Genomic DNA, 20,997 nt, shown 5'->3' with positions numbered 1-20,997 from the left:
TCCTAATAGTAGGTGTGTTAGTGTTTAAGGCCTGGTTAAATATTTGTAGTAGTAAATTACTGTCTTTTCATAAGGTCGGGGTATTGTGCCTGCCAGTAAAGAGAGTTTGTTTTGCTTTTACTGAGATGTCATCAGAACCAGAATATCTTTTTTTGTATGGTGAGTTGTATGGGTAATGCCCTAGTTCTGCTTTGCACCCATTTTTGGGGGTCGAGGGGGTTCCTGAGGATGCAGAATGTATATTTACATTTTGCCCCGTGATGGTCACATGTTCAGTGTGTCACACATGTGAGAACCATCTGTCAGGTGTGTCCCGGCCGAAAAAAGGTTGAGAACCACTGATCTACGGGATGCGTTACCTGATCCTTGGTGCAATCATTTAAATACCAAAGTATCTGATGTTGAAATAATAGCTTGTAATAAAATAACTCAAAGTGCTGCTGATAGCATAGCAGTGAAATATTATAGATACTGTTTATTTAGTGAAGGAACTTGTAAGTTGCAGAATAAGAAAATGTTTATGTGAAGAGATTTGTCGCTGGATGTTGGCCTAGAGAGAGAGATTGATTTTGTCTTTATGGTGCAGGAATGTAAATTAGTCTGATAATAGTTATGCTGAGAAAAAGTTTAGAATATGTGTTTAAACTATTGAATAGATGTGGAACAGTACTGTGTACAAAGAAACTGATAGGGTTAAAGCTTGGATTTCTTACCCTGTGCTTTTATCCCTCATTGTACTAGGCATGAGGCACTGCTGAAAGACATTGGGACATTATGCGGGTTTCCTTGCCTGTTTGTCATCAGAATGAATCTGTTGCTCCAGAAGACCTAATGCAAGCACAGATACAAAAGATTATCCGTACTGCACATTTTGTGTTCGCCTTACTACTTTTTGGGACTGTTGCTATGGTTATAGTTATGAATATTCTACACAAGAAACTGGTTGGTTTGTTTGCTTTAACTTTTTTTTTATATTTCATTTTACATGCTTAGCCATAGAATCATTCACAAATGTCACATGTGATGATAATTATAGTAAAATACATATGTGTAGTAAGCATGAAATAGTAATCCTTCAGAATTTAACTCTTGAGATATTATTTACCTTTCTTAATATTTCTAATTATACCACCCCATGTTTGATATATCATCGAATGCCTCCATACCATTAGCCATAATGGCTATCTGTACACATAGTAATACTAATCCCAGATTCTTTGCTCTGTACATACAAGCTAGACCTATAAGCTGCAACTGCGAATATTTGTGCTAGTGCCATTCAATATCATAACCAGGTATTCCAGCAGTACCCAGAAATCACTGAGGTACTTCAGTATCAGTGAATCATACTAAACTCCATCCCGTAAAAATGTCTCATGTTTGCATTTGTGGGAAGAGTCTTTTGAGAAAAATACCATCATACAGTTATGATTTGTTTATAATGAGTTAGTTATTAGCATGTAGCTTTATGCTTAACTTACTGAGAAACATACTGTGTTACTGTATTTTATGAAGGTTGAACAATCTTAGAGGTCAAAGTGTCCATAATTTTAGAATTATTTTTAAAATTTACAGTGGAATTACAATAACATACTTACCAAGATCATAGACTGGCTTTGGTTTTGATGTTAATGGCACAAGGAGGCCTATGTCATACTCTCCAGACCACATTTGGTCATCAGTGTGATGGAGAGGTTACTGATCGTACCCCTATAATTCTTAAATTTAACCAAGCACTTAGAAGAAAATTATAATCTGCCCCTGACTGGCTAGCAGAACCAGAGTAGCAAATGTTTTATTTTATCTTTATGGGAACAGATTAAAGGATGAGAAACAAAAGTACTAATCTATTTCCTCATAGGATTTGCATGTTGCATTGGAGTGGCCTTCATTATTATGAGTTTAAAAGCATTGTTGTTCATCTTATGCCCACTACTATATACAGAGCCCCACTTAAACCAAGGGCTGAGAACTCACACGAAGGAGAGCATGTATTTGCTATACATGATATTTTTTTTATGCAAGTAGTACAGAAAAACTAATTTAAGTTGGCTTTGCTAATATAACGTAAGGCATCACAGAAATCCACATTTTTCTTGACAAGCTTTTGGGTGCTTTCTTTGTTCCAAGCATTGGTGGGTGGAATGTATAAAATTATTTAGGGAGTTATTTTAGATTACCAGAAGATTTTATGACATGAAGATGGGATTAATAGTGAAACAAAGCAATCATCAATAAACTAATAAATTGGATCAATATATGGTGCACAACTGAACTGCTGCATAGCCTGTTTTTGTTTTTCTTCTCTAGTCTGCCTAGTAGTAACAAGCTGAGCTAAGACAGGAGACATCTGTTTTTCTAACTGATAAGGCCAGTGCTTAAACTTTTGGGAGTTAGGCACAGGATGTCTCGAACAAGCCATAGCAGAACCATAAATCCTGTTGAACTGTGAGTTTTAATTAGAGCAACTAAACTTGCAAACCCTGGATTAGAGCGAGACAGGAGTGTATAAAATTAAGTACAGTTAAGTGTCTTTAGTGATCCATGGAAGAGCGCCAGTAGCCATTTTGTAGGGGCTACTGGCCTGCTTTGGCTCTTAGTTTCTTTACAGATATGTTGACTCACAACAGCGAGAGTTGTGAAGGAGGTATCTCTTATAAACCTGTATCTTCTTTGTACAATATCTCTCTTTAATCCTATCTTTATTTGTGCAACCCTATTTACTTTTATTGATCTGTGTAATATATGCTGTGATGCTACTTGTCTTGACTGATTTTTACCATATATTTACCAGATTTAGTAAACCAAAAATTTGCTTTTACAATGGGTGTCTCTCTCTCTCCCATTCAGGCCACCTCTTACAGTCCACTTTATCTCATTGCCCAAGTGAACTCTTGGATCCTCTTTAAATGTTTCATTTTGCTGTTTCCTCTTTCTGGTTTCTTCATATCGTCACAGTGTTTTCAATTTATCATTAAATGATATGAAGCTAAGATCTTCTGTTAATGCAGCATATTTTAGGATTATGTCTTAGATTTTCCTCAGTACTTCATCATCCAAGAGCCTTTGAGGTATACGTCTAACAATGGATACCTCTGTATGCAATGATTTAATTTTCTCCTCTCTACATTTTTGCAAGTGGAAGTTCTCATCTTTCTGTTGTTCTTCTGGCCTTTTATCCTTACGGGCATGGTTCTCTCAGTGATAATTTTTACTGTACAATACTGTGGCTGATTTGTATCCATAATATCAATAGATGGCTCCTTAATTTGAATTATGGCCCAATTCATTTTACTTATTCTAACTTTGGCCATTAAATTTAATTTCGGTAGTCTTTCCCTCATGAATGTGGAGTCTTCCATGCTTTCTAAGATCAGATTTAAAATTGAAACATTTATCACATTCCGAACATTTAAATGGCTTCTCATTCCCGTGAGTCTCTGCATGCTTTTGCAGGTTGTGTTTCTGAACAAAACATTTATCACATTCAAAACATTTAAATGGTTTATCATCAGTATGAATAATTTTGTGCTTTCTCAGATTATGTTTCAGATTGAAACATTTATCACACTCAGAACATTTAAATAATTTCTCATTCCTGTGAGTCATTTCATGCCGTTGAAGATTTCGGTTCTCTCTGAAACACTTGTCACATTCAGAACATTTAAAAGGTTTCTCATTCTTGTGGATTCTGTGATGCTGATGCAGATTGGCTTTCCAAATGAAACATTTACCACATTCAGAGCATTTAAATGGTTTTTCATTCCCATGGGTCATGGCATGTTGTTGCATATTGGCTTTCCGTGTAAAACATTTATCACATTGAGAACATTTAAATGGTTTCTCATTCTTATGGATTCTTTTATGTTGCTGCATATGTGTTTTATGACTGAAACATTTATCACATTCAGAACATTTAAATAGTTTCTCATTTCTGTGCGTCACTGCATGCATTTGTAGATAGTATTTCCGAGTAAAACATTTATCACATTCAAAACATTTATATGGTTTCTCACCAGTGTGGATTCTTTCATGATTTTTGAGATCCGTTCGCTGAGTGAAACTTTTATCACATTCAGAACATTTAAATGGCTTCTCACCAGTGTGTATTCTTTCATGGGTTCTAAGAATACTTTTCAAATTGAAACATTTATTACATTCAGAACATTTAAATGGTTTCTCACCAGTGTGTATTCTTTCGTGCTGTCTAAGACTAGATAGCACATTGAAACATTTATCACATTCAGAACATTTAAATGGTTTCTCACCAGTGTGTATTCTTTCGTGCTGTCTAAGACTAGATAGCACATTGAAACATTTATCACATTCAGAACATTTAAATGGTTTCTCACCAGTGTGTATTCTTTCGTGCTTTGTAAGACTAGATAGCACATTGAAACATTTATCACATTCAGAACATTTATATGGTTTCTCATTCCTGTGGATCCTTTCATGCTGTTGCAGATTGGATTTCCTACTGAAATATTTATCACATTCAGGACATTTAAATCGTTTCTCACCAGAACATTTAAATCGTTTCTCACCAGTGTGTATTTTTTCATGCTTTCTAAGAATATATTTTAGATTAAAACATTTATCACATTCAGAACACTTAAAGGGCCTCTCCCCCGTGTGTTTTGTTTCGTGATTTCTAAGACTAGATTTCCGACTGAAACACTTATCACATTTGGAACATTTATATGGTTTCTCATTCCTGTGGATCCTTGCATGGTGTTGGAGGTTGGCTTTCCAACTGAAGCATTTGTCACATTCAGAGCATTTAAATGGTTTTTCAGTTGTGTGGACTGTTTCATGTCGTTGTAGATGAGCCTTCCGATTGAAACATTTATCGCATTCAGAACATTTAAATGGCTTCTCACCAGTGTGTATTTTTTCGTGCTTTCTGAGACTAGATTTCAGATTGAAACATTTATGACATTCAGAACACGTATATGGTTTCTCATTCCTGTGGATCCTTTCATGTTGTTGCAGGTTGGCTTTCCAACTGAAAGATTTATCACATTCAGAACATGTAAATAGTTTATGGGGCATGTGGTTCCTTTCATGTCGTTGTAGGTCATGTGTCTTAGTAAAATATTTATTCGCTGCAGAACATTTAAAAGACTTTGGTCCTTTGTGACTTTTCTGATGTATTGTAAGCCAAGACTTATTTCTAAAACTTTTTTCACATTCTGGACACTTAAAAGGCTTGTCGTGTTTGTGAATTTCTTTATGTTTCCTCAGATTTGACTTTTTTATACAACTTTCCTCACACGCAATAGATTGAAATGATCTTCCTGCTGAGTGAATTCTTTCATAGCTTTCCAGCTCAGGTCTGTGGGCAAAACATTTCACAGGTTTCTTTTGCCTGTGAACAGTTCCATGTGCTATAAATGTTGTTTCCTTAGCTCTCTTCTCACGTTCAGTACTTGTACAATTTTTCTCTCTTCTATGAAGTTGCTGGATATACTTGGGACTTGACCTTGCTGTGAACTTGTTCTCACATTCAATCTTTTCTTGGTGATCAATGGAATGGGAGCTTGTGGTGAAGTTTCCCCAGGTATCAGCACTGTGAAATGGTCTATCTCCATCACGTCTCTGAGTTTGTACAAGATCTGGGCTGTAAATGGAATTTCTCCCCTGTTCAGTACATGAGTTTTGTGTCTCTCCTTTTTGGGCTTCTTCTTTCAGCATGGATGGTGTCACTCTATTGATACCTCCTTTCCACTCAGCTGAAGGATCTGGGCTGTTTCTGGAGGCGTCTTCATGTTTCCATTCTTCCGTTTGCTGCCCATCGCACGTACTCTGCCTCTCACTTTTGTTCCTCATTCCATCATCTGTTGGATAAAAATGAACAAGACCATTAATGTTTCAGCACTAGAGAAGGGCATATAAAGGAAAATATCCCCCATATGATTATTTAAATACCTTTGCTTGGCAAAGGCTCCATATAACACATAACAGGATGTGGTGTTGCTAGCAGACAGGAACAGGGGGCCATAGTGCAAGAACAGAAGGGAAACAGACCATGTCTGATCTTCTTCTGCTGGTTCTGCGCATCTCATCCTCACCTCCTGTCTCTTTACTCAGATTAGAGTCTCTAACCACAAACTGTGCAACGCCCTGCTGGAGACCTGTCCGCTCAAAGCATAATTAATTTCATCCTTTATATGGAAAATTTGAAATACTCCACTGCACACAGTAAATGTTTTCTTGGTCTTCACTAGGGGCTTCCAAAAGCACATTTTCTTGCTTCATTTCGACAACTTATGTGGTGAGGGTGGCCGTTATGTCCCACGCAGCCAATCGGTGACGTCGATTTTATTAGTACGCTGCTCCGCACTGACATTTATTCAATCGATCATCCATCGTGGCAGAAACGTTCTTGGAAATTTCTTGAAGCAAGCCGTCTTTGAAAGCCATTAAGGGAAGGTCATGTTCCGTCACCATCTTAGTTTCCACAGGCTTAAACTTTTCTCATGCAGCCCCTGAGTAACCTTTACTGACATTGTAAAGTAAACAGACACAACGCAGCACAGCCGTTTCACTAGCGGAGTGCTCCAGCAAAAGGTCCGACAAAAAAAAAAAAGATGCGAAATGTGGAGAAACAGGCAAAAAGTAGTTGGGCCCAGGAGCTCCACCATCCTGCCATTTCTTAGGTGGCCATCTTGGCTGGAAGGCAGGAGTGAGGAAGAGTTGGTATTTTGGAACAGCTCTGAGCGAGGTCAAAAATAGTGAGGGATGGGATGGGGAGGAGAGACAGCAAGTGATGAAAGAAGATGAAGGGAAGGGAGGGCAAGAAAAAAGGCGAGAGAGAGGGAAAGGAACTGCTGCATAGAGGAAGAGGCAGAGCATGAGAGGGAGATTGGAAAATGAAAGGAGAAAAGCAGAAATAATGAAAATACAGCAGACAAGTTATCCACCTAACAGGGATTAGAATTCAGGAGCCTCAATTTAATGCCTCCTTCTTGCTTTGCCTGATGTAGAGCAGGCATCCTCGTGAGAAATGTCTGGCTCAGCCCATCACCAGCTTTAATCCAAGTTACATCACCTGCTTCATGCAGCTCCTCCCATGCACCTATGATCCTCAGGTTTCCTCCATCCTCAGAACCTTGGGGCTCAGTCTTTAATTCCTCTTGCTTAAATCGAATTAAAATGTCTGGTTTCACATTGGGGGACCCTGTAATAGGAAAAAAAAACCTGTTACAATATGCTTAGAAGAAAACCCCAAGAGCATCTCTCAATGCAATTGAGTTCAGAATGATGCTGTGATCCTAAGCACTAAATGAGGGGTGCTGCTGTACTGATCATCATCAGATATCTAACAAAAAAGTGTTCTGATCATTTTACCACTGAAGTGAGCATGATCCTCAAAAAAGATGTGGTGTGGATATTGCTACTCTATAAATGTGTTGAGAATTTCTGTCGCAAGATCTTTCCCCCAAACTGAAAGCTTTCCATCCAGCTGCAGCAGATCATAAACTATGTTCTGCCTTACTTATGTAAAATCCCAGTTTTACATGTGGGAATGGGCTTTTAGAAAAAGTGCCCTGGGGCTCGCGAACGTAAAAATAGATGTGGAAGTGATTTCCTGCGCACATGTAGGGTATAGGAAAGAAGCATTCCCGGGGGGGGGGGGGGGGGGGGGGGGGGGGGGGGGAGACACCATTTACAGGCCTACTTTTGAGTTTGGAAAGGATGAGCGTAAATGTGCACGCCCCCATTTACAGCAGGCCGAGGGCCACGCGCGGACCTGCTGATTTTGAAAGTGGTTCGGTCTGCATTTGCTTGGCTGAGGTGCCCCTGGAATGGGGCAGTTCAGGAAAGGTGGGGGAGGGGAGTCCTTTGCTCAGGGTCACAACGGAATGTGCGGGCGCAGTACCTGGGAACCTCTCACAGGGGCTTCCGGTTGTGGGAAGTTGAGTTTTTATCTTGCTTTTTACAGGTTGTTTTGGGGCTTAGCTTGGCAGTTGCAGAGTTGGTTATTTTGGGATGGATTTTGGGGAGGGGAGTGGTTAGTAAAAACCAACCACATACTCTTGCATTTTTCCTAAGTTATACAGATTTTATCTATGTCTTAATGGTAAGGGAGATGCCTGTTTAGATGGGAACACTAGAAAGCTCCTGAGTATTGTATGCGATACTCCAGGTATTCATGGTTAAGCAGCTTCAGATTCTTTCCCTGAATATCAGGGGGGAATCGCAGACCCCATAAAACAGAAGTAAATGGTGCAATTTTTGAAGAAGCAACAGACAGTTCTCTGAACGTACCCAGATCAGTCCAGACTCTGGAGTTTTGCCTCCCTGCCAGCAGATGGAGACAGAGAGAGTTTCACTGGCATTGCTACTTAACCACGTGTGCCACCAGCAGTCCCTCAGTTTTTCTCTCTCTCAGCAGATGGTGTAAAACCTGCAGTCTGGATGATATAAAAAGGAAGAAAGGGAGAAGATAAATGGGGGGGGGGGGGTGGCCCCACCAGGCCCTGAGGCAGACAAGCAGGGGGGGTTGGTAATCCTTGATGGCAGCTCATTCCAAGATTCCGTGCGGGTGTATGGCTGGTGGTCCAGATCCCTCATCACCCACAAGGCAGTGTTGGATCCGCTGGCAGCTCTGCATTTCGGATGCAGGGAAATATTGAATTTCTGTTCCGGGGCTAGTTACAGCGGTGGATGCAGTTTTAAAGCTTGTTTAAAGAAAAAAAAGCGAGAACGAACAGGAGGCAGTGGAATTGCTGTGCTGGTCACTCAGCCCACGCAGCTCATTCCCCCTCAACATGCACTTATTGGACCAGCATTAGGTGTGGCTCCTAACAGACGCAGTATCTAAGGAAGCCCCACTGGCCACACTTCTGCTGGCTCAACAGCCCAGCGTTGCGTTCGCTCTGTGTATCTTGCTGCTTGGCTTCCTTCCTGGTTCCGGTTTCCTGTTCTAGCCTTCTGCCTTCCTGCTGTGGTCCTGCCATGGACGCCCAGTACGCTCCAGCCCTCTGGACTGCAAAGCCCCTGAAAAGACATGGCGGGCCACCTGAACACAAGGGCTCACCTCGGAGGGAACTGTGGTTGCTTCAGGTGAAGACTCCTGCTCCAGGACGCCCACCCGCTATTATACCCACGTTCCACAGCTGGCGGCGTGAGCCAGAACACTTTGGATGCCAGCAGGGTCTTGCCCAGAACGCTCACTTCCTGTACGGGATTTAAAAGGTGGAACAAGCTAGATGTCAGGTCCCGTACAGCTTGAAGAGAGGGTGCAGGGCTGCTCCTTCACAGGACAGAAGGCAGGGCTCAGCACAGAGATTGTATTCAGGATCTCGCAAGCCGTGTCAAAGCAAGACCACTAAATCTTCTTGGACTCCGGCAAATTAGGAAGGCCGGAAATGTAGCTGAAATAGCAGCAATTTTAGATGTCAAATAAATCATTAAAAAAAAAAAAAAAAAAAGTGTCACAATTCAAAACATTTGTCCTTGCAGACTGACAAAATTAAGTTGTGGTACACGGTGTAGTCAACTTCCAAAACATTTCTGAACAGTTCTTCAACCTACAGCTTGAATCTGTGATGAAGAAAAAGCTCTCTCAGCGCAATCAGGTTTTTCTTTCTATCCGTTAAGGACTGCTTCTGAGCTCAAACCTCTTCAAAGGAACAACCGTGCAATGTTTTAATGACAGCAGATTCCTGCTCAGCTCCGGCGCAGTCAGCACTGTCAAGTACAGCGAGGTCTGCTCCGTGGGAGGACGGGGAAAGCAGGAAGGGAAACATGGAATGGGCACTGATCTGCCCTAATCCATCATTTCTCACCTCGCATGATCCCGTCTGGCCGCCCCTGCAGCAGCCCCAGTCCCAGCCCAAGCCTTCCAAAGCAGGGAAACAGACAATGGTGGCAAGCGAGAGGACAGTGGTCTCTTAAAAGGCTCCGGCTGACCTTAGTAAAGACGCCCAGGAGGAATCTGATACTCGCCTGTCACAGGAGGGGGAATCTCTGATTCAGGAGGCTCCGTGGAGGGCAGATCTTCCTCTTGTTTAACGCTCAGTGAGAACACAGACGTTACGATGGGAAGGCCTGGGATGAGAAAACAAACCTGGCTAGGAGGAGTCACCCAGCACCTGCTGATATTATATTAGGAAAGGGATTTTAGGTCTGAAAACTGAAAGCCCTTTAAATGCAGAGCATTTACTTACTGTCGCTGGGGTCCTTCATGGTTTCTTTCCCCTCCCGCTCACAGGGTTGAGTGCAATATTTCTCATCTTCCTTCTTAATCTTGAATATCACATCAGGGTTCAGAATTGAATAGCCTGGCAATAAGAACAGTAAAATTACATTTCAGAACTGTACTTGGGAAACCCCGGGGGGTGGTGGGGGGGGTTTGCCTGACAATGATTGCCAAGAAGAGACGGCTGCAGCCTGAGACGCAAGTAAAATTGAATCTCAGAGGATTTCTGGTGGAGCCCTTTCTATTCAGGAGCCTCCTAGGCTTCTCCTTTAGTTCCCCGATCCAGCTGGTTTGGGTATTGGGGGGCGGGTCTGGAGGCCGCAGAGACGATGCAGGCCGGCCAACCTCCCCAATACTTTACACTGATTTAGGTGGGGGAAGGGAGAGGCTCCTGCAGGCTCCTTCCTTTTTAATTTTTACATTTTTGCACTACTTAGCCGGCTCCCTTCTGAAAATATCTGATTCAGTAGCGAGTTATCCGGCCACCCAAGGCTGGATCTCTTAGCCAGATAACTTTCCTCCCCCAAATCTTTGTATCTGGCTAGATTTTAGCTGGATAAGTGGCTCCATATTCAAATCCATGCCATTTAAATGGATAACCTGCGAGTTAGATGTCTAAATGGCTTTGAATGTTGACCTCATAAGATTCCCACCAGGTTGGCCCTGGAGAGCCAGATCAACACCTTTTGGATTTGGGATGAGATCAGATGCTAGGTCCTAAAGTTTAGGTACTCACAGAACCTGGAAAGGAGCTTTTGTCCAGCCCTGATAAAATGGCAATACCCATCCTGCAACGTGTCTAGAGGGAGATGATAGAAAAGGCAGATTTACCCCTTGACACGAGGACGCCGTGAATCTCCTGGATGACCTTCTTGTACAGCTCCTTCTGCCATTCTCCCAAAATGCCCCACTCCGCTTCCCAGAAATAAGCAGCGACGTCCCTGAATGTGACCAATGCCTGGAACAGCAAACAGGACACTCTCAGCCCCTCTCCCTGCAGCTTCTTTATAATACGTGTCCGTATCCTTATTAGATGATTTGTACTTGACAGGAGGTAAGGGTCAAGGAATGGCGATTATTGTCTTTGATCTGACCACCCATTTAATACAGTAAACCATTAATTAGAAGTAGACCGACTCAAGATAGGGGGATTCAGGGAAGAGTGCTGGAATGATTTAACTTTGCACAAGGCAGATCATAAATGAGAGGTCACGGGTCAGCACGGCTCTGCCCCCTGGAACCTACGATGCAGCGGGTACCACAGAGCTCGATCCAGTTTCATATTTATATATGGCCCCTTCTGTCCTGTCATTAAGGGCATGTGGTTATGCAGATGACATCCAGACTGTCTATCCAATTTTAGGAGAGGGTGAAGAGGAACCAAAGACATGCTGGCTGGGGGGGAAAAAAAAAGGACTAAAATTTAAAAAATAGTGGCAAGTCTGAAGCTTGGTGGATCCCCATGTGGACTTCCAGATTCGAGATGAATGGATCTAAGACTGCACTGTATTCCTCGGACCAAAACTTTGGGATCAAGGGATATTTGACCATTCTCTGGTTGGACAAATTTCAGACGTGGTGCAGTTTACTTCTGGCGACCTACATCTAGTACACCAGCATTGATATAATGAAGATTTTGGTTCAGAACTTTGGTTCATTCAGCTGGTACCAGAATCCTTAGCTGTCTGCTTCACACTGAATCTGCTGGGATACAGTGAACCTTTGACTGACCTCAGATTCAAGACTTTGGAAAGATCTGAGAAACCTGTAGGCTCTGCAAAGCCTATAATTAAAGGCCAGGAGGTTATCAATGGCAATATCTAAACCATAATACAAGCTTGGTTCTCACAGATTCCTATCTCATTGAAAGAAGCAGGTGAACTGAAGATTGCAGGTGAACTGGAGATTCCCGGAGGTCAAGACTAATTAAAGGCTTGGAACCAACAACAGGACACAGACCAATCTATTTACAAAACACAGAAGATCACAAGAAAACATAGTGCATCAAAGCAATGCTAAGACAAAGGAACTTTTAAGGTGGGAGGAGGTTGTTTTTCAGGTTAAGAGGAGGTTAGGTTATGACACTGTCAAATTGGTGAATGATCCTCTCACAAGCATTTTCTATGTATAGTTGAAAGTATAAAATAACAGCTTTCACAAGAGATTGTAAGACACAGTGTTGCTCTGCCTGTCTTGCAAGGTTGGCATCTGTGCTTCCAAAGATATGAAATATTAAATTTATATTTGTTCTAACTAAATTCTGAGTCATATCTTTGTTTGAAAAAGTGCTGACAAGCGTCTTATTGAAGTCTAATATTTAGACAGTATCCTGCTCTTTCACCTATCATCGGTGGTACAGGCGCTGGTGGCTGAGCTCTGCTAGGATTATTGCAATTCTGTATAATCTGGATTCCCTCGGGGCGCGATGAAGACGTTTCAATTGGTGCAGAACAGGACTCTTACCATTTGGCGTGGCCTCGGAGCTAGGGACTATGTTTCACCTGCACTGAAAAGTTGCAAACAGAGAAAGATGTGAACCTTCTCTGCTCCCTGGCCCAGCCACCTAAACCCTCTCAATCTAAGCCGTAAATTAGGATACTAGGGGAATAGTTCCAGATAAGGATCCTTGGCTTCAACAATCGATGAACTTTTATGAGAATATGACTGCTGGAGTCATGAAAAAAAATGTAAAGAGAATGAGCGTTGTCTTATTCAAAGAGGTAGACAGCAGCACAGAAGCCAAAAACAGGCCGCTGAGCGCTGCAGTAGCGACCGAATTTATCGCCGCTGTGCTCTCAGCTTTGGAGGATAAAGTTGGCAGTGATCAGCAAACAGGACCCAGTGGTGGAGCAAAGAAACTCAGACCTCCAGGATGACGTGCAGACGGCTATCAGAGGTCAGCAAAGCTCATTTTAACCATATTTTCGCCATAACAGACTCCTGCAATTTCCATCCTGGCATTTTCATCCAATTTGAGCAAGACAGATTTGAGACTGAGCCCCAAGAATCTGAGGAGAGAGGAAAGCTGGTGATCACAGGGCCACGTGGGGAACTGCACGGAGGATTTTATCATAAAAAATGAATATTTTGCTTACAGCTCTTCCCAAGTGGTCACGGACATGAGGCTCTTCCATTTTCAGAATCTCCACGGTAGGGTTAGGACTGTAAGCTCGGCTGCCTGTTGGAAAATGTATTTATTTGTTATGTTCTATTTATAAATTGCCTAATTCCAGAAGACTCTCAAAGGCATAGAAAAGCAAGCTTGCTTACTGTGACCGGTGTCCTCTTTCCCACACCGCCCCTCCACGCCCACCATTCCTTCAACCTCACCGCAGACCAGGATGAAAACCTTGCCAGCCTAACCTCACCTCCATCGAGTGGCCCCTCTCCCCTTATCCAAATGTAGGGAAACAGGGAGAGAATGACAGCTTCTTGCCCCACCAACGCTGAAATACAAAATGGCACCGGGTGACCTAAGGAGGAGTCGGATACTCGCCTGTTACAGGAGGGGGAATCTCTGATTCAGGAGGCTCCATGGAGGGCAGATCTTCCTCTTGTTTAACGCTCAGTGAGAACACAGACGTTACGACCGGAAGGCCTGGGATGAGAAAACAAACCTGGCTAGAAGGAGTCACCCAGGACCTACTAATGTTATATTAGGAACGGGATTTTACATCTTATGAGGTTAATGCCCCATCTCCTGGGATCTGAAAACGCTAAGCCTTTAAATGCAGAACATTTACTTACTCTCGCTGGGGTCCTTCATGGTTTCTTTTCCCTCCCGCTCACAGGGTTGAGTGCAATATTTCTCATCTTCCTTCTTAATCCTGAATATCACATCAGGGTTCAGAACTGAATATCCTGCCAATAAAAAATAATATAATTCCAATTCCAATCTATACTTGTAAAAGTCCTGAAGGGGGAGGACCAGTGAGCTGCTCAGCTCAGGTTTCCCCCTTGCTGTCTGTCTGCATTGCATGGAGCGCCCCCTAGCACTGTAAAGTAGAATTGCTGTCATGTCGCCTCACATTGAGGAACCATGTTTTGTTATCCTTTCTCTTCTCATCTACTTCTTGTTACCCTTTCTCCCAGTTTTGACTTCCCTGTTAAAATGTAATTTCCAAGCTTAACCCGTTTGCTGTAAACCGGCATGATGTTCACAACTAATGCCGGTATATAAAAATGTTCAAATAAATAAATAAATAAATAAATAAATAAAGAAGGTCCTATGTGCTACAGATGTCGCCTCTGGCGTTATTTAAAATTATGGATGATGTGTGTATAAAGTTTTTGTGACAATGTAAAAGAGCCAGGTTACAACCTTACAAATTAATGACGAGGGAGGAAAGGGGTTTCCCCATATCTTAGATGTTATACTACGGTGTGTTTATTGAGATCTGGTCAGACAAAAATAATTTTGCAGATCTGAATATGAAAAAGCAATTTGCTTTTCCTATAAATCTGAAATATCATTGGCATGGGACTAGAGATGAGCTGCCACAGCGTTTAAGTTCCTTGCTTAACAGTAAGGCTGCTAGGTATGTGCGGAAGTTTGAGAGAAGCTTCATGTAATCCTCTGCTCACCAAAATACCTCGCCGGCTCCAACAGGGTTCCCGCAGCATGCTCCATTCTGCGGATCTGACTTACGACAAGCCAGCGACTTCTAGCCTTATAGGCCCAGCCGCCGGGAATTCCTGTGGCACCCGCTGATGACAACAGCACCCCCCAGGCTTATAAGGAAGCTCAGTGCAACAGGCACTTTTGTAAAGTCCTCTGCCAAGGTGTTTTCATTGCTTCTGACCCTGCCTCCTGTTCCTGACTTCTGTTGCAGTCCTTGCCTCCTGCCTGGCCTGATCCTCAGCGTCTCTCCTGGTCTCTGCCTGCCCTCAGCCTATCTCCTCATCTCTGCCTGAGCTCTGCCTGCCCTCACCTCAGCCTGCCTTCCATTTCTGCCTAGACTTGATCCGCCCTGGCCGTAGCCTGTAACACCTCAGCTGCCGCCTGTCGGCTCCTGATCCATGAACCTAGCTGTGCTAATCCTACTGCGGCCCAAGGGCTCACCTCCCCGAACTGTGACACTTCATGAATCTTTCATAAGATTTTTCATTTTTACCTTTCAGAGGTAATTTATTACTCCCATCAGTTTCTACGGCCTTCAAGGCATAACCAGGTGGGGGTCAGCTCCATGTAAAAAGTACAAAGGAAAAAAAAAAAAAAACAAACTTACCCCTGGCTGCAACGAGAAATAAACAGCAAGGCCGCAGAGAAGAGACAAGGAAGAGAAGCCACTCCCCAGAAGTTGAAAGAACTCTGCCTTTTTTTTTTTTTTTTTTTTTTAAACTTAATACAAACTTGATCCACAGAAAAAGACAACAACAAGCCATAATCAAGCTAGAAAGTGAAGAAAAAGGAAAAGGAGGGGAAGCCTGATTCCCCTACTCACATCTGCTGGAGTCAGAAGATACTGAACTCCTGCAGAGGGGGTAGTAGTATATATGGATACGCCCCCTCAAAGCTTGTGCTGACTCCATCTGCTGGATTGGGGACATAACCCACTGTCTGGACTGATCCAGGTACGTACAGGGAATACTCCCATCAGTTTCTACGGCCTTCAAGGCATAACCAGGTGGGGGTCAGCTCCATGTAAAAAGTACCATGTGGAGTAAACACTTTCACTCAGAGAGTTCCAGAGAAATGAAAGAAAAAGACCTGGAGCAAGAAATGCATTGATCTAAGATCAGGATGGGGAAAATGGCAAAACCAAAGATGACCTCGGGAGAGGAGGAAAAAGCAAAGAAACCAAGCATTAAATCTAGGAATCAGTGGGTTTCTGCTTTTTGTATCTTTATGAGGATAAGTGTTGGGGAGAAAAAAACAACCCGAGCCGAGTCTGTGTGATTCACTACTAGGATACTATCGCGCGCAGCCACAAGAATTTTGGTGGGTGGGAGTGGCTCAGGTTCGATATTAAACTCAGAAAAAGCATGGTGGAGGATCGCGCCATCACTTGGAGGCACAGGGTTACTGACCTACGGTTGGATGAGATGACGCTGCATAGACCTTTCAGTCTTAGTGCGCTACAGTCCTTCCCCCCCCAAAAAGACCCCATGCAGAATGCCAGGAGGCGAGCTCTGACCAGTGTACGCGGCACCCATGCAAGCTCCACCATACGTGCCAATCGCAGGACCCCCGCCCCCCACCTAGTAAGTGTAAAAATCCCAGGGACAAGTGGTCTCAGACTCACCAAGTGCTTGATGTACCCAAAGTAAAACCGTGACCATGCGTGTTAATTCAAAGAGGTTTACAACCCCTCCCCCCCCCCAAAACGCCTGAAGGGGGCGTGGTCTCATATGAACTGTCGTGCGTGAGCAGGGCGTGTATTTACCTATACAGGCTGTGTGAGGTGAGACAGGTACAGGCTCGCACGGAATCAAGATTAAATATGGTACGGTCAATTCTGTTCATGAATCTCCTGGCTGGAGGCAATGCGGCTGCCACTCTTCTTTGCCAGCACATGTCCTCCTGAAGAGGAGTCATCCCAGCCAGAAAGGAAAACCCAAGTCCTGGGATAGAGAGGCCAGTCAGAGGGAAAAAGGGGGTATTTGACCTGCAGTGTCTGATTACAACTTGAAGGGGGTTACACGTTGTACAGCAGGGGCATCTAGTGCAGAGCTAACATATATGCCTTGTTTACAATCTAACACCCATAACCCATTGCAGGAAGGGTGCTGCTGTTTTATTAGGGCTGCAAAAATCCCTGGGGCCAAGTCCCATGGCCACCTAAACTTTAGGACCTGGTTCCTGAAGCCATCCAAAGTACAAGAGGAGCTGCTGTGGTTCTCAAGGGCCCAGGATGAGAGACACCACTGCTACAGGCCTCAGAAGAGATGCTGCTCTGTGTTATTGCTTTGTACAAACCTAGCTGGAGTTTGTCTCTCTTCTCTGTACAACAAAAGCTGGCACAGGAAAACGGGAGGATGGATTTCCCTCTCTGATTCCTAGCCAAGAATCACAACTTCTGAGTAAGTGCAGGATTTACCTTGCGAAATGAGGATGCTGTGAATCTCCTTGATGACCTTCTTGTACAGCTCCTTCTGCCATTCTCCCAGAATGTCCCACTCCACTTCCCAGAAATAAGCAGCGACGTCCCTGAACGTGACCAATGCCTGGAACAGCAAACAGGACACCCTCAGCCCCTCTGCCTCCAGCTTCATTATAATCATTAGGGGTCTTACCTATGGGATAACTTGGGCAATTTCCCAGGGAACCATCATCACTGAAGCTGCAGACTACCTGCCTGATGAAGCTTAAGGGAAGAACTGGCAAGAGGTGTTATGTTTAGTCTTCCAACCCCCACAGATTGTGGTAGTGGTATTTTTGTGGGTGGGATTGTATTGGGTTTCCTGAGACCTTTTATTGTGGTGCATTATTGAAGGATCATGCATTGTGAAAACTGGTCACGTTATCCTTGCTCAGAGTGGCCTAGATAAGAATAAAGGGGGCATGTGGGCTACATCCTTGACTTTGCTCATGGCTCCAGAATTAAGACTATTTATTACATGTGCATAAAAATAAACTGTTGGTGAGATCAGCTGTCTAGTAGATTATAGCATGAAGACAGCTCTGTTCTCTTAAATCTCCAATATTTTATAATAGATTACTTGGTCCCCAGAGAAACAATGGAAATCTCAGGGGCTCATTGATTGAGCAGGAGGAGGAGGCATCAGTAAAATGTGGGCTAGATGAAGACTGAGGTAGCAACAGCAGAAGCTGCTATACAAGTGGAAGGGAGAGATTGGTGGGTTGTGTGTCAGGGCAGGAAAGTGGAATGCTGGGGCCAGAGCTTGGAAAGGTGACTGACAAAGTGTGTATGGATAAGGGAGAGAGAGATCATCTGTGGATTTGAAATGGTGAAACAGACTGTGCTTATGCTTGCAAGAGTCTGTGTTTCTGTACATCAGCCAGTGTGTTTATGAGTAGGCAACAGCATGTATGAGTGTGTATGTGTGCATGCACATGTGAGAAAGTCTGCATGCTGCCCCCTCCCTCCTAATTTCTTGCTGATCTCAGATGGAGCAGAACTCAAACCTTCCCTTGTAGGTAAAGATCTTTGCCCTGTGCTGTGAGGAGGGGAGGCTGCAGGCGCTGCACAGGATAAGTTTCCCTTTAAGTGCGGGTGTCCTGTATACAGGGGGAGAGAGAAGAATCTCTTACCGGATCAGAGAGCAGGGCAGACATTTCCCTCTAAATTCTGCAGCTGCGGGGAGGGATTCAGGCTGGAGATTTCCCTGTTCCTGCTCAGAGGCTGAGAAAGATGAATAGGAGAGAAGGGGGTGCGGCTGATTCCTGGGTGATCTCGGATAAAGCCCCTCCGCTCTCCCTCTGCAGATCTGGGACTGAGGCTTGCAGGGATTTCTTGGGAAACTGAGTTTGTTGGTTTTTCTGCTCTTTACAGTTTTGAAGATACTCGAGAAAGCACCGCAAAGCTCCGGAGCAGACGAACCTCCTTTATTAGAGACGGAAGGTTCAGGGCTGCCAAACTAGGGGACTGCGCCCACTTCCCGTTGCTGGTTAGGGGCTCGGGAGGGGGCGGTTGAGGCCCCTTTTGTCTCTCGGCAGCAGTCGCAGAGTAATGACGCGTTGGGGAGGCAGCCAATCAGAGGCTGCGGGAAGAGGAAACGGCCTGGGCGGGATCTCCCCCCCCCCCCCCCCCCCTTTACTTCCATTTCTAACGGGAATCGTCGGACATTTAAAGAAACGCAACCCTCTTTTCATGCCGTCTGGCTTATGTATTTCCCCCCAGAATATAGGTTTCAAAAGTGGACCATTGAAGGGTCGGAGTTAGGAAGGGTCCTTAGTTATAGCGAAAAGGTTCCCAAAACCCAACCAAATAGGGCGGACGTGAGCGAGGACGGTGCAGTAAAGAGAGCGCGAGGGGTGCCAGGCCCCACAGGAGCCTGAGACCGGTCCGGGGGCTTTCTTTCACCCGCTCTGCCATGGCGGATGAGATGGGAGGAATCAAAGCCCGATTCCGAGGCCAGGACCAGTGAGGGAGGTCTTCCTGGGTGCAGGCGTGGTTGTTGCATTTGAAATGCCACCAGCAACCCATAAGTTGGTTAGGGCAGGACCAAGGCGGCAGTTATTGAGGCGGGGAGGGGGGATCTCATCTCCCAAAGTGCTATGGAAATGATTTTTCAATTTTTCTTTCCTTTTACCTCCTTTGGAGGCTCCTCCCTCTTTAGGTGGGATTCTCATTCCGGCTATGTCCCACCCGACATTTATTTATTTATTTATTTATTTAAATTCTTTTAATATACCAATACTCAAGACAAGGTCTTATCGTACCGGTTTACAATAACCTAGGGGGAACCAGTTAACAAAGAAAGCAAAAAGTTACATTATAACAGGGAAAGTGGAACTAGGCTGTTAGAAAAGGATAGGTTAAACAATTTCTAACTGGAGAGAAGGGCACATAAGCAGGAGAAAGTGCTTACATCTTTGTCAGGATGGCTACTTGAGTAGAGGATTTGTCGGAATGGGTCTCGCTCAAGGGAATGGAGGCAATGAGCTGAGCAAGTGTCTTGCCCAGTGCTGGAACTGTACTCCCCGTAGTTGGGATCGCTGTGTTTGCTTTGCAGGTGGTGCACTCTCATGTATTGTTCCCTCTGGAGATAATAGGGTTCAGTAGTTTCCCACCCTCTGCGAGATGCTCTTAATTGTCCCTGTTGGGGCAGCCGTGATTGGGGCACTCCCTCCCCGCGGTGAGCCCAGTTGGTGGAAAACCACTGTGCCTCGCAGGGCATCAGCAGTTACATAAGAACATGCCATACTAGGTCGATCAAGGGTCCATCAAGCCCAATATCCTATTTCCAACAGTAGCCAATCCAAGTCAGAAGTAGCTGGCAAGTACCCAAACATTAAAGAGAATCCATGCAACTAATACCAGCAACAAGTATTTATTTAGATTTTTTCATTCCACTTTTTGACACGTCAAAGTGTACATCAAAGTGGATTACATTCAGATACTATAGGTATTTCCCTATCGCCACAGGGCTTACAATGTAATTTTATACCTGAGGCAACAGCGGATAAAGTGACTTGCCTAAGGTTACAAGGAGCGACAGTGGGACTTGAACCCTAGTAGTGGCTATTCCTTATTGATTAACAACAGTTTATGGGCTTCTTCTCTAGGAACTTATCCAAATAATGGCCTTAACCACATTCTCTGGTAACAAATTCCAGAGCTTGAGGGTCAAAAACACTCTACGCACAATCATTTAGATAAATGCTGTAAGGGTGCCTGCTCGCAAATAGGAACTGGGAATGGTATTCCTTTTTTGTGTGACACTTTTTCACTCATTGATAATTGGAGAGTGCTCCATGCAGAAGAGCAAGACTGCACTCATTATGCCAAAACTCACCCAACTAGATCTAGAATTGATTATATCTTCATCTCTGAATCATTATTTAATGATCGAAGTAGTGAAGGAATAGGTAATTTAATTTCAGATCATTGTCCTGTTTTTTGGCTTGACACTTGTATGCAAAGCTCAAAAATTGCCCAACTTATGTGAGCTAAAAATATTTAGCTCAAGTTACAACAGAAATGAAACAAAATGAAATGAAAAACGAAACATTTTCCCCCCCCACACCAGTATAAAGAATGTCAACAAGGCAGAGAATCTGATAATCTATTAGACATTGCAAATTGAATGTCTCAAGAAACATACTAAATTCAAATATTTATGTAGTTTTCCCATTGACATTCATGAATAAAGAGAAATAAAAA

General features: G+C 43.7%; 1 protein-coding gene across 4 annotated transcripts; it reads right to left on the bottom strand.

Annotated features, from left to right (window-relative positions):
* Positions 1-612: 612 nt before the first annotated feature.
* On the bottom strand, positions 613-18,824 carry LOC115080718 (zinc finger protein 665-like). Of its 4 annotated transcripts, XM_029585091.1 has the most exons (10): positions 18,423-18,824; positions 17,248-17,374; positions 13,955-14,068; positions 13,704-13,805; positions 13,303-13,385; positions 11,039-11,165; positions 10,176-10,289; positions 9,955-10,056; positions 7,052-7,180; positions 624-5,837 (listed from the first exon to the last, which is right to left on the bottom strand). In XM_029585091.1, exons 1-10 carry the CDS (start codon positions 18,444-18,446, stop codon positions 3,301-3,303), a joined length of 3,459 nt encoding a protein of 1,152 aa, XP_029440951.1. In that variant the 5' UTR covers positions 18,447-18,824; the 3' UTR covers positions 624-3,300. The 4 variants fall into 4 exon arrangements, with proteins under 4 accessions (XP_029440953.1, XP_029440954.1, XP_029440952.1 ...); XM_029585092.1 differs by lacking the exon at positions 17,248-17,374 and having other exon boundaries at positions 619-5,837; XM_029585093.1 differs by lacking the exons at positions 10,176-10,289; positions 11,039-11,165; positions 13,303-13,385; positions 13,704-13,805 and having other exon boundaries at positions 613-5,837.
* Positions 18,825-20,997: the final 2,173 nt, after the last annotated feature.

This window comes from Rhinatrema bivittatum, chromosome 19, assembly GCF_901001135.1.
Source record: "Rhinatrema bivittatum chromosome 19, aRhiBiv1.1, whole genome shotgun sequence".
NCBI classification, from domain to species: Eukaryota; Metazoa; Chordata; class Amphibia; order Gymnophiona; family Rhinatrematidae; genus Rhinatrema; species Rhinatrema bivittatum.
This window is presented reverse-complemented; position numbering and strand designations above follow the sequence as displayed.